The sequence below is a fragment of the Trichophyton verrucosum genome, assembly GCF_000151505.1.
Source record: "Trichophyton verrucosum HKI 0517 chromosome Unknown contig00287_1.f1.exp, whole genome shotgun sequence".
Taxonomy (NCBI): Eukaryota; Fungi; Ascomycota; class Eurotiomycetes; order Onygenales; family Arthrodermataceae; genus Trichophyton; species Trichophyton verrucosum.
Window position 1 is genome coordinate 47,594 of NW_003315460.1, and position 13,547 is coordinate 61,140.

The 13,547-nt window shown below is 47.6% G+C and overlaps 3 protein-coding genes across 3 annotated transcripts; 1 reads left to right on the forward strand and 2 right to left on the reverse strand.

Annotated features, from left to right (window-relative positions):
* Positions 1–6,276: 6,276 nt before the first annotated feature.
* Positions 6,277–6,918, reverse strand: TRV_03404 (uncharacterized protein; the record flags this gene model as incomplete). The annotated part of the gene is made up of 3 exons (XM_003022408.1): positions 6,277–6,595; positions 6,663–6,733; positions 6,793–6,918. The coding sequence occupies 3 exons, from the start codon at positions 6,916–6,918 to the stop codon at positions 6,277–6,279; spliced, it is 516 nt and encodes a 171-aa protein (XP_003022454.1).
* Positions 6,919–8,064: 1,146 nt separating this feature from the next.
* On the reverse strand, positions 8,065–8,286 carry TRV_03405 (mRNA export factor Mlo3, putative; the record flags this gene model as incomplete). Its single annotated transcript, XM_003022409.1, has 1 exon — positions 8,065–8,286. One exon carries the CDS (start codon positions 8,284–8,286, stop codon positions 8,065–8,067), a length of 222 nt encoding a protein of 73 aa, XP_003022455.1.
* An 889-nt stretch (positions 8,287–9,175) lies between these two features.
* Positions 9,176–13,303, forward strand: TRV_03406 (uncharacterized protein; the record flags this gene model as incomplete). Its single annotated transcript, XM_003022410.1, has 2 exons — positions 9,176–9,663; positions 9,754–13,303. 2 exons carry the CDS (start codon positions 9,176–9,178, stop codon positions 13,301–13,303), a joined length of 4,038 nt encoding a protein of 1,345 aa, XP_003022456.1.
* Between the last annotated feature and the right edge of the window lie 244 nt (positions 13,304–13,547).

Sequence of the window (13,547 nt, forward strand, 5' to 3'; positions counted from 1 at the left end):
TCATTGATTCAGAATGGCTTGCCATCGAAAGTGTATAGTGTATCCGCTCGTCGTAACCCTTTGGCTTGACTGGCAAAAGGGGTGACAGCCTTCTCAGCCCAACGCTACAGAGCACCACACCACATCGCCGTCCTGAATTTATGTGTATTTGCAGGTCGATGTTTCAACTCACGAATCGACGAAGCATCACCAGGAGACGAACCACTGGCTCTCTGCCCTTGCATACACGTGTGGGTGCTGCAGATGCATCGAAAATCCGCCTTACTAGTCTTCCTCGACTGAGTCGCTCGATTCAGCCATACCCATCACAAATAATAAAAGACGAGGGCGAACCAGAGAACCAGGACAGTGACAGGTGAACAGGTGAGCCAACCACGTCGAGATGAATCGTCGTTTACCCTTGACTAGTTGGGAACGACTGATCGAAACAGACCAGTCAGGGAGGCTGTCATGTCCCGCTAGCGTCATGTCTTCTCATAAAATCCGTAAACGTTGCAGCGATGGTCTCGAGCTGCCCTTCCACCGTTATTAGCCAAGCAGCTAGTCTCCCACTGGGCAGGAATCACTTCCTAGCCTATCCCTCATGAGGGGCTGGCCACGAATGGATATGCTGTTCGTGTGTGCGCACTTTGATGGAGAGGAGGAAATGAAGGATCATCAAGGACCCAACGTCCAAAGTGGCGGGCAACTCTCAGCCATGGCTCCGATCGAGACAGGCACAGAGGAGGAGACACTCTGCACCCATACTTCGTAGGCATCTGCAACCACAGTCAGTGCGAACGAATCACTTTGCTGATGACCAGTTTGCCTCCAGATATTCCACATATTATTACCTGGGATTTCGACGAGAATGCTTCGTATACCATATAATAATACGGAGTACTCCGTACGGAGTAGGACTTTAAAAAAAAAAATTTTTTTGCATACCTTTTACAGAGTATGCTTCCTCACATTCAGCTTCTCTTCCATCCTCGCCTTTGTTGCCAGCTGTTCCCCTGCTGGCTGTCGTATCGAGGACAGTCCTCCCCTGGCAAGACGGAATTGAGAAGGCCACACATGGTTCAAGAGACGTCCCAAAACCCTGGACCCCCACCGGCAGGGGCTTGGGCTTGGGAGCAATTCCACCACTCGGGGAGCGTGAAGAGAGGAAGCTGGGAGGACAAACGACCCATCATATGTACGATGGGACAGTTAGTGCACACTAACTGGGAAACTAATGCCTAGTTAGTGTATTTAAAATATGCAGCATTAAAATAATTAAATTCGCCCTTGCCAGCCCAGTTCGAGCTCTGGATCATTCAGATCTCTCCCTTCTCGCACTCTGCACGCTCAAGAGGCGGGCAGGCTTGGGGCGGAAGGACGGACCGCCAGCCTCCCTCCCTTCCGCGTCTCCACAGTGAGACTCCAATCGTCGTCCCAAATCAAGGAAAAAGGCAATTTCGAATGAAACCAATGATCTTCAATAGTTAGCAGCTAAAAACGAAGGAGGGGGCGGCGAAAAAGAAAGCGAGGTCGAATAGACAGTCCATTCATTCGTTATTTTGTGAATATGTGAATGTGATAGTCCGACCTGTTGTGGAAAAGGGTTAAACTCTCCCGACGTGACGGGACAAAGCCAGATCCCGAATCCATGGGACCAAGTCCCTTTGTACCTGGACCGACTAGTTGGTGTCCTACCATGTCTGTCTAGAACTATCGCTAGAAAACCTGATAGTTCGACAGGGACTGTCCCGTACACACACAAAACACACTCGTACGTACACACGAAATGCACGGATATTCTGCCATGTCGAGGTGGCGATATCTTGGGACAGATCGAATCAGATCAGGCTCGATCGAAATGCGTATTAACCATCAATCCATCGCACGGTCTACCTCCGTACCGGAGTCGAAAGCTGACTTGACCAACTGGTCCCTGTAGTGATCATTTCATTCTATCATTATTCCGTCTGTTCGATGTTTATGCGTGTATTCTGCAGTGCAAAGTGGCATCTTGGTGCCTCCACTCCCGGCGTTTACCCCTTACTTTCTTCACATTTACACTCTGCTGTCCCAGATGTGAAATGACACGCGGTCAGACCTCGCACCCTCCCCTCCTTCTCCTCCTCTTCCATGAGGGGGAGGTTTGATAGACGGGAAGGCAAAAGGGAGGCGTCTGGGGAGGCGTCTGGAGTTCGTGGGGAGCTGACGGTGGCGGGCGCCAGTCGCCTCGCCTCATGGAGGATGCAGACGCAGGTCCAAGGGTGTGGCTTTTCTTACCCTTCATCTTTGGCTGGCTTCTATCCTGATTCCCGCAGATCCCGTCCCTTTACTCCGTACATGTTCCAGTGTTATGTGAGCGCACTAACGTCCTGTCTGTGTGGGGGCAGGACCGATTCATAACTGAGAAGAGACAGCATACCCCGGAATCCCCAGACTCTGGAGCCCACTGGTGGTGTGTCTTCAAACGTGTAGCCCAAGAGGGCATCTCCAGCCCAGTATTTTCATTTCAGCGAGTCAGACATACCCCGGAGGTGTTTGTTATCCAGCCTGTGTGTCCTGTGTCTGTACGTGGCACGGAAGAAGCCAGCGATCTGAGATCTCTTTTTCTTCGCTTCTTCTGCGTTCTTCGTTTGCTCTTTGCTTTTGTTTGCGTTTTCTTCAGTTCAGGGGAAGTTCGACGTTCCTTCCGCCAATCAGGAGTCTTACTTTCCCAGCCAATCACGATTGATATATCACGTGGCTAATGTTGATTATGTAAGTCGATCTGTGCACAGAGACGGAAGGCCTGGCAGCGACGGCGACGATGAAGAAACTCACTGCTACGGACGGAGGACGGGTGTACATTGACAATGCTACGGCCAAATGGGCTGAGTACAAGACTAATGCTCGTTTTTCCTTGTAAACATCATATTTGCAATGGCCTACTCCATAGCTCCTGTTTGAATACCAACTGCCTGATATCAAGGATGCGTGTCTGCCGGCTCCAGCCACAGACGCATCATATCGATACCCCCGCGTTGAAGAATATCATCGCACAGCATGAAGCTACAGATGGGTCCGATTGTGGGATGATATGGATACATGGGGCTCGGGCGGGCCGAGACAGGCTCGATGTCAATATCAGGGTCCAGAGCCAGCTGCTTCAACCCTCACAAGCGGGTTGTCTGCATGAACAAGATATTGTTCGTCACATACTCAGTAACTCCATACTGGGCAGTTCGGTTGCGATTCATGATCGTATTTCGCCTTTTTCTGCAGGGACCTGTCATAATAATTTAGGCAAATAGCCATTGCCATTATGGCTGTCGAGCACACCGCTTGCTTTCGACTCTGCCTGCCGTAGGGCTAGCTGCAGAGATCCTCAAGCTCGATCTTGATTCTTGCATCACCGCTATTCGACACCGTTCGGCCTCCTCTTCACGTACTTTGCAGCTCCGATTTCCGGCTAGAGGAGAAGCATGGCGAGACGGACAGGAGGCAAGCCCAATAGTTCAGCCCTTTCGTGTCGGTGAATTATTCATGCCTTAACTCTTTTTCTGTTTGAAAATCTCACCGCTACTATCGCCAGCCACCTGGCAGCCATGATGGGAGATCCTCACCTCAACACCCGAAACCATCTAGTTTACTGAGTTCCGTCACTAGATCGCGGGAAACTATTGAAAAAAGGATCATTCCAGAAGCTGAGATGAAGTCGTGTCGTGTGCTGCTATAAGGCTACCCGTTGTCTAGTGATAATGGCTCGAGATAGTGTACTAAGCGGTGACCGGGTGCGCGCCTCTCCCACGTTTGAAAATCCCTCCCCATGAATATCCTCCGTACACAGTCTCAATGGATAAAAAGACTGTGGCTAGACCTGATTCCAGGCTCCCAACGGCCCAGCCTAGACTAGCATGCATTTACCCTTCATTTACCCCCCTTTGCGGAAGGACACGTATATACGCACATCGATCCTGTGAAGCTATGTTGGAAAAGCAGGAAATTCCCTTTAGATTGTCGCTTTTCAAGCCATATCCAAGCCCTACATACATCCCCAACCCGGAATCTATACGAGGTACAAACAATGCAAGATATTCCCCGAGTACGGGAGTCGCTTTCACATTCAAGTTCCATGACTCGAACCCAGTCACTCAATCTAGGATCTTGGTATGAAGTATGAGAATGAAAAACGCATAGATCACATTGGGAGGTCGATTTTCTATCCTCTCGCTAGTTTTCTTGTTTTCATAAACTAAATCTCGATCTACAGGCAAAACCTAACCAAGAAAACAAAACAAACACGGTTGCGATAGACCACATCACCCGCAAGAGAGAGGCAAGAGGGGGTGGCACACATCCATATTTTAGAGCCCACCCTCGTCGCTGGTAACTTCTTCCCCCAGACAGACAAAGCTTTCATTCAACAGCGACTCTATATATACTATATCACTCACGGTGATACATCAAGCCCGCATCACCTCCGCCCTCATGCATACCGAATCTCGATTGTTCAGATCACATCGCAAATAGGCCCGAGCCGACTTTCTGATTGGCTGAGCCGCATCGTCGAAACGAGAAAAAGCCTGTTTCTCTTGTTATGTGCGTTCCTTGGTCATGTAACTGCAAATAGGACGGCGCAGTGTATGGCGCGCAGTGACAGCTTCATCAAAGGGATGCATCCTTTCTTTGGCCCTCGAGCCACAGGTACCCTGCAGATCAACCGATGCCCGGTGAATCACAAGTGGCGCAAGTTTTGACCAGATTCATGAAGGGTGATTTTTGCATCTGAGGCTGTCAAGGGCAAATCAGTTATAGTGCAACATTGTTTCGATCGATCGATCAACTTTCTTTGTTCAGCTGGCCTTGTTCTGAACGCAAACAAACATATAACTAATAAACAATAAAGGTCGGGGGGCGGAAGAGGTGACCGACCCGGCCGCCTGGCTACTTTCACACCCAAGGCCTGGTTACTTGTTTTGTTGGTAGACAAAGACATGAAAGGAGGGCGGCCGGATGCTTGAAGAAGTTGATATCCATACTCTGTAAAGGGAAACCGGTTTGATAGAGGTTCTGGGGTTGGGTCTTGAGGGATATATCCAACAAAAACACCCGACTGGCGAGGGAAAATAGGGGTATACTCATTTACAGCCAATAGCTCTTCATGAACAAGACTCCGGTCGGACTGGGGATGTCGGTAAACAACGAATCATCTATCGAGCTCTTCCAAACTTCCAAAAAGCTCGCTGCAGACCAGGGTCAAGGTTTGGACTTAAGGACTCATGACTGTTGCAGGCACTTTACCGGAATTCTCGTAAAAGGCAACTGAATAGCTAATTCTCCAACTGCCCGGGGCATTATGACTCCCATATCCTTTGTATCTCCTACTTGCGCTCTAGCTTGATCAAGCGGTATTTAATAACAATTGCAGGATCATAAGTAGTTGTAGTGTAAAGTAGTATCAAGAGTCTCTAATGCGAAAACTGGTGGACACTCGGACAATATATGTTGATAATGGTTAGATTCGCTCTTTATACCCCATTAGCCATAGTTGGCCCTGGGAACTTTTGTCAACCATTTTTTCATAAGAACTGAAACTATCAGAATAACTACACTTCGAATGTTCCAGATTACACTGGTTCAACACGAGTGCGAGTTATGGACAGTGGAAGAAATGTAGTTATAACACACAATGATAGTGTGAAAGTGTTTTGATAATTCAACCATATTGGGCTCACAGCAGTAGATAATTGCATGCCCTTTCATGCCTTTCCCACAAAAGAACGACTCAATCAATTGAAACATCTCTATTCAGACTAGCACATAATCAATACCTATACTTTACTATACGTATTATTATCAATGAAAACTTCAGTGCTCAGCATATGGTTTCAATCTTGAATTGTCTGCGAGACGCGAATATTTACTTTGGACCACAAGAACTACCAACCCCCCCATTCCCAGAATATGACGAACGCCCAAGCAGACAAGTAGGATGATGATTAAGCTCAAATGAAAAAGGCATCAGGGCGGGATACAAACAAACAAAGGAAAGAAAGAGGCACGAACAAGTGAGGTAAGCGCCGGAACTCGATCGAGATAGAAGTGTAACTTGTTGGGGGAATGGCTCATATTTTTTTTTTGGTTTCTTTCTTTTTGAATAAAAGACACTTTGAAGCCTGACTTCGGACAAGGAGAAAGAGGTATTAAAAACATAGCACATTGGAAGAGAAAAGAGAAGACAGTCTCAAGGAGTCAATTACATCCGGGATCCTCAAAGTAGCCAGCGAGCCCTTGGACAAATGCTTAAAGCGAAATAATTTACTGGAACACAACGTTAGCATTGGGATAGTACTTAAAGAGCACTGGAATAAACCATCTACTTACGGAGATCTCATCAACCATTCCGAGGTCTTCGCCGTTACCAGCGGGCTGTGGAGCAGCACCATTGGCTGCAGGAGCGGGAGCGTTAGTACTGGCAGGAGCTTCGGCGAAGTAGTTTACCATTTCAGCATCAAGCTCTTCAAGGGTCTTGGACTTTGGGCGACCGGCGTTGCGGCCCCGTTGGGTTCGACCGCGGGCATCTCTCTTTCGTCCAGCTTTCGCAGCAGAAGCGGGCTTGGGCTGAGACTTTGGTTGACTACTGTTTGTTAGTGAATAAAAAGAGCTACAAAACCACTGCAGGTAGACAGTGGGAGAAAACTTACGCAACACGCTCGGTCAATGGCTTGGGTGTAGGAACCGGAGGCGCACGGGATGCATCAACAACAACCTCAATCTAGATTGAGGTCATGTTAGTTTCAGTAGAGAACTGATAAATGATTTGAATATACTTACTTTAATGGGGCGTTTGTCGATCAGGAGTCCATTCAGCTCCTTAGCAGCTTTGATAGCAGTTTCAGGGCGGCTGAATATGATAGAAGCGATACCACGGCTGGTGCCGTTCTGATTGTAGGTCAGCATGACCTTCTTGACAGGTCCCGCTGACTTGTGGAAGTATTCCTATCGGTAACACGAGACTCATCAGTATGTTCGTAGTTTCAAAGTACGTTTGCCGAAGCATTGAATATGAGCAATCGGGATCATCGGCTTTCGAGCGAAATTTATAAGAATATTCCAGACCCCAAACAGACCAGCGAGCACAGCATAACAGCCAGGTTAGTAGTTAGCACGAACGAATCGGGTGGAGCCAGGGTTGCCTTGACCTGCATTTCGGCTGAGGTAGCAACATCAGTCTGGAGTAGAAAAGGGTTCGTATTTGGGGTATCCAGAGATTCCAGTAGACAGTGAAGAGATTAACACCTCCACAAGGGTTGGTCCTAGAGCCAGTAAAAGATGGTGTAGGAGATTATTGGTTTTAGAGTAGGCTGGTTGAAAAGGGAGCACCACAGGCAGCGATAACGTCACGGTTGTGAATATTGCGCATCAACTAGGTCGGAAAGCTTGGCCCTCACAAAGGCGTCGCTGGCGAGAGTTGATTGCAAAAATAGATAACTCGATCGACATGTCGCAGATACCGAGTACTATTGAGGTGATGACGGATGGATCATTATGCTATGCTGTTCAACCGCTGCTGCGCTCGCTGATTCTCCTCACTTCCAATGAAAGAGCCAAAAGTCTAGCATATTTTGAATAATGCCATGACGCGTCGGCTTGACCGCTCAAGTGCACCCCACAAGGCATATACCGGGTCTTTTTATCTTTATTTTTAAGGCCATGACAGGATACAACCTTCCATAAGTCTCTGCGTCATGCCTCAGCATAGGCGAGCGAAAGATAGGAAGGGATCGACCGTCTGATAGCAAGAGAGCTCAAGAAGCCATAGTTCACACGCGCTATTGATAGGCCATCACCACGGAGTATAGCCGCACTGAGATCAAGTCCGCCTTTGGTTTTTCGCGTGGGAAGAAAAAATAGGAAAGCCGACTCTTCCGATCGTCACGTTCGAAGCAAAATGGCTGAAACGGAGACGGCGAATGAAACTCCGAAGAGCGTCTCTATCAACATACCTTGATATTTGCTTCATTAACATCGGAGGGCTAGACGAACGCGCAGTTAGCAGCTGTAAGTTTCTTTCACTCGAATGACAAGTAAGGCCAGGAGGAAGAATTAATGGCTTACCAAGCCGCTCACGATGATTTTTCCATCTCCTGATCCTGCAGCAGGTGCAGTAGGTGTGGCTTTGGATGTTGGCTTGGGTTGCCTAGTAGATTTTCTGACTCCTCCGACGGGAGCGGCCTTTGCAGCCTTCGCGGCAGGGCGACGCTGGCGACGCGCCTGGCGGCGAGAGCTAACAAGCTCATCAAGAGCCTTGTCGAGCTTTTCAGACATGATGGCTTGGCTTTGAAACTGGGGCTTTTGAGACTTGGAATATAGCAGTATCAGACTGGACGCAGCAGGTCGAGAGGGCTTATCGACGCGCGTTGGGCAGTTGCTGGTGTCGCAGACTGAAAGTGCTGGAGTGGCAGCAGAGAAGATATAGCTTGGTCGCTAAAAGGACAGTCGAGAGCACAAGTCGTTGTCGTGGTGAATGTGAGGATAGTGAATATGCAGCTGGTTCTGTTCTCCTGGATGGTCGAGTGAAGTTGAGATCGAGAGAGGTTGAAGGTTGGAAGTCTCAGCGGAAGAAGAAGAAGAAGAGCGAAAAGACGCCAGGAAGGGAAAAGAAGGCTGAGCGAGCAGGACAGGCACTGCGCTAACCGCTTTTGGCTAAAGAGTCAGAGGTGTCCTGTGTTATGTAAGCAATTCGGAAAATAGAATATCCATAACCGGCGTTGTGATTACCTAATAAGGTTTTTGGTCGCAGAATTAGTCACTAAACCGGAAAGGGAAACCTGCGACGTCTGGTCATCTTTAACATCCTACCTGATATTTCGAGGACGCGCTTGATACCTCAAGGAGAACATGTTGCATTATGGATATGTGATTACTATACGCGCTTTAAACCAAGAGAGATTGTCTAGCAATGTCGCCCCTAGTCTATTTTTGTAATCGTGGGATACCTGTAATAGCGCTTACTGATTGGCAGCAAGCTACATGCAAGGTAGCTTGTGCATGCAGGCATGTCGGCGCTTAGCAGTTGGGGGCCTTACCCTCCAACAGGGCCGCCGTAAATACCCCTTCTTAAAAGGTTCGCATTTTTAATATCATATCTTCGAAATATATATATTTATTGTTTTTGAGCACATCCACATGAAACTCGATTGGAAACCAGCTCAATATGGAGGTCGCCGGCCTTGTTATGGGCGTTGCAGGCCTTTTCAGCGTCTGCATGGATGTCCTCGATCGAGTGTCGAATTATAGAGAATTCTCGACTCAGTCACGGCAAACTGTTGTGAGCTTTGAGGCCAACAAGGTCAGACTAAAGGACTGGGCGACATACGCTGGCATTGAGAACGGAGTCCTGAAAGACAGTCATCATGTTCGTCTTGATGAGCCAGAGATATTGTCGGCCGTTAAGCTAGTTCTTGAAGAAATTAGCACGCTTTTTGACTCGATAGAGCGTTCACAATCTCGGTTACGAGTACCTCAAGTTGTGGTATCTTCTGCTGAAAGTGAAGGAAAGGCAAGCAAGAATAGTTCAAAACCTTCCATTAGAGGTGGAATTAGCTGGGCCCTCAGGGGAAAGGGAAGCTTCACCTCCCAGGTTACAATGTTTGGAAAGTTTGTTGATGAACTGCACAATCTCCTTCCTAAAGAGAAAGACGGGTACGGTGGCACTCGCTATTGCTATTCTGTGAATGTTGAAGAGGAAAGCTAACAGTATGGTAGATCAGATTCCCTTGTTAAGGATATTAGGGCCTTGCTCATAGAAACACGAAAGAACACTCTTATCCAAACACAGAAGAGAGTTGAAGAGTGGCTAGATGCCCCTGAGACCGAGCAGCAATATGAGAGACATTTATCAGCTTGTCTAGATGGTACTTGTAACTGGATTACTACCGAGCCTGCTTATAAGACTTGGGAATCAGATTATTTTCCTCGGGAAACAGCCAAATTCCTTTGGATATGTGGTCCAGCAGGTTCTGGAAAATCTGTCCTATGCGCAAAAATCATCCAGCAGTTTACTGAGAAGTCAAGCCACCCGTTAGCGTACTTCTTCTCTACTAGTCATGTTCAGGCAGGAGGACATCCAGATGGCGTGGTACGCTCGTGGATTTCTCAAGCTGCACGGCACGATGAACGGAATTTAGAACTGGTTCAACAAGCAATGGACCATGTTGAAGCAGGCAGAAGAGCATCGCAAGCTGAAGTCTGGAAACTATTTAAAGCTATCGCCTCCGATACTACCCCTTTTACTTTTGTTTTAGACGGGCTGGATGAATACGAAATACATGATGACGAACGAGCCCAGCTACTTCGAGGACTGAAAGAGCACGCAAAGGGCGTTAAATGTCGGGTTTTAATCGTGAGCCGGGATGAAGTTGATTTAAACCAAGAACTTTCCCCTTCCCCTGGAAATAAGGGGGAAAGCACTATGCTTCAGTGTCAAATTTCAAAGTCTAAAACCAAGTCTGAGATCCAGCTCTACTCGGAAAGCATTGTCAATAAGAAACTCGGGAAGAAAGACGCCTCTCTTCGACGGGAATTAGCCGCTCAAATGGCAGAGAAGTGTGAGGGAATGTTTCTTTGGATCAAGATGCAACAAGACCAGCTGCGTAGCGGCAAGAACGAGAAACAGCTTCGAAATATAGTCTCAACTATGCCAACTGGACTCTATCAAGTATATGAGCGCAATTGGGCAAACATTCAAAGGCAGCCAGCTAACGAAAGGCGCCGTGCCATGTCCATTCTCCGCTGGGCTACTTTTGCGTACAGACCACTGAAATTATCCGAGTTAGTCCAAGCACTTGCCATTTGTGATGATGACGACGAGGAAGTAGGGGAAGAAGGAGAGGAAGGTAACGGTGAAAATGATCTGAACGATGATGAACCTCCTGAGTTTCCTGTGGACGAACTTCCAGAAGAGATCGACGAAGAATATGTTAATGGTGAAATCAAGGAGCTTTGTGGCTCGTTAATTGAGGTTCGGATCGAGGCTCCAGACTATATGATGAGATGGAATATTGATACCCCTCAAGGTTACGGGACAATTCATTTAGTCCATGCTTCAGTTAAAGAATATCTCCTCTCAAAGTTTGCAAACTTTGGGAATATTTCAAGTCCAGGAAAGCTGTTGTCCAGTTCCGCCAGCCAAGCTATGCAACATAGTATACTTGCTAAAACTTGTCTTCGCTATCTTACCTATCCTGAAGTATGGGACTGCAGTGTTTTGCCTACTTTTGACGTAGACGATGGGTCTTTCCTCAATTATGCCGCTACTTCATTCGACACACATGCGCTTGCCGCTGGGGAGAACAGTCAGTTGGCTCAACAAATCAGTCACTTTTTCCACAAAAGCCCTAACTTCATTCGATGGAAGCATCATGTCGGAGGAGTAGGGGCGGGGCCCCTTTACCATTCTTGCCGGCTCAGGTTACTGGATGTTGCTAGAATCTCTTTGAAAGAACATGCAGAGGATCCCGACGCTCTTGCTGGGCGATTCGGGACTGCCTTGCAAGTGGCCTGCTTCGGGGGCGAGATGCCAATCGTCGAGCTATTGGTTGAATCAGGAGCTGATGTTAATTTAGAGGGGGGTGAATATGGAAGTGCGGTAAATGCCGCCATCGCTAATGGCGATAACCAAATTATATCCTATCTGATTGAAAAGGGTGCCAAATTAGATACGAGGAACAAGGAAGGCCGGACAACTATTCACCATACAGCAAAGAACGGGAACATTAAGTTACTGGAGCGTCTAATAAGCAATGATGCCGATATCGCAATAGCTGATAATGAGGGGGTGACTCCGCTGCATCTGGCTGCTTCCAGCGGAAATTTAGGAACCGTCAAGTTTCTTCTCGAAAAGGGGGCTAATATCGAAGCGGCTACGTCGACAGGACGGACTCCTTTGTGTTATGCGTGCCAAGCTGGCAATACTGACATGATCAAGCTCCTTGTGAGAGAGGGAGCAGATATACACCATGCTCCATCATCCGGAAATACCCCAATATATGAAGCATCATGTCAAGGGCGTATTGAGGCTCTCCAATACCTTATCAGCCAAGGCGCAGTGGTGACGGCTGAAAGCAAAGCGTTGAAAGATGCGGCTTCGGGAGGGTATACAGCTATCGTAAAACTCCTTGTTAAAGCAGGAGTAAGCCTTGAAGATAGAGTGGGTGACGAAGCATTGTATAAGGCGTCTGTTCATGGCCACACCTGGGTTGTCAAGTTTCTTCTTCTGGAAGGAGTCAAAGCAGAAAATGTCCTTGACCCCGCGAGGACCTATACACCGTTATTCAATGCAGTCCTCGGCGGCTATACTAACATTGTGAAACTCCTTTTATGGAAGGGAGCAAGCCCTAACATTCATCCTTCAATGACGAAAGATGTGGCCTCCGAGACAATGTTGGTTTATGCAATCCGAAGTGGCCTCACTGAAATTTCTAAAACACTGCTCAGAAAGGGAGCAAATGTGGACCCTGAGCATAACTTTGGGATTAGTCCGCTGTGCGAAGCAATTGTCCGGGACCAGGTTGAGATAGTTCACATGCTTCGTCTCCGGGGAGCTGATCCTACCAAACGCGACAAACTCAGATATACACCTTTACTGCAAGCTGCTATCAGAGGAAACGAGATCATGCTCATGCATTTGGTTAGGGGTTTGGCTGGCACGACAAATGCCTCTGTACCAAAGAAGTATGGAACTTACCTGAATGCTATTGCGTACGGCGGTAATCTCAAACTTGTTCAGTGGTTTGTTCCACTTTGTGGCCCTGCACAGTATAAGGATAGTGAAGGAAGAAACCCTGCTCACTTCGCAGCAAGAGGTGGCCATGCCGATGTGCTAAAATTCTTCCTTGATAATGGCATCGATCCCCAAGCACTGGATATAACAGGACGCGGAATAGTGCATCATGCTGCCTGCGGTGGCTCTATAGAGACTCTTCGTGTAGCACTTGAAGCACAGCCACTAGACGTCAAGTTTACTGAAAATACCTGGTCACCCTTACACTGGGCGTGTAAGCGCGGATCTGTGGAGCTTATTAATTTACTGCTGGAGTACGGCGTGAAAGAGAGCACAGTCAAAACTACCGACGAACCAGCAGCGGAGTGGACTCCTTTTAGAATTGCTGTATACCACCAAAACAAAAGTTTAGTGAGGAACTGGAGTGAAACGAAATACAAATTGGACGACACGATCGTTCTTCAGGGGTATCATTCGATTAGTTTCGCCGGCTGTTCTTGGTGTCTCCATGTAAGAATTCTGCAATTTTTGCTGGTTACAATCGCTGATCAAAGGCTTTAGGAACTATACGGGCCGCGTTATTATCGGACCAGCAGAAATGGGTTGGTGCTCTGTTTTATGTGCAAACATACTGCAGACACGGCCTATCCGGGCTCTATATGGAAATCTGAATTCAGTGAAGAATTATGGACCACAGACCTCAACGAAGGTCCAAAATGGGAAGCACCAGAGATTGGGGGTTTCTATTAAGAATTGAATAGTCTAATGTCGAATCCATATACACACGAGCTATTATAATTGAGAG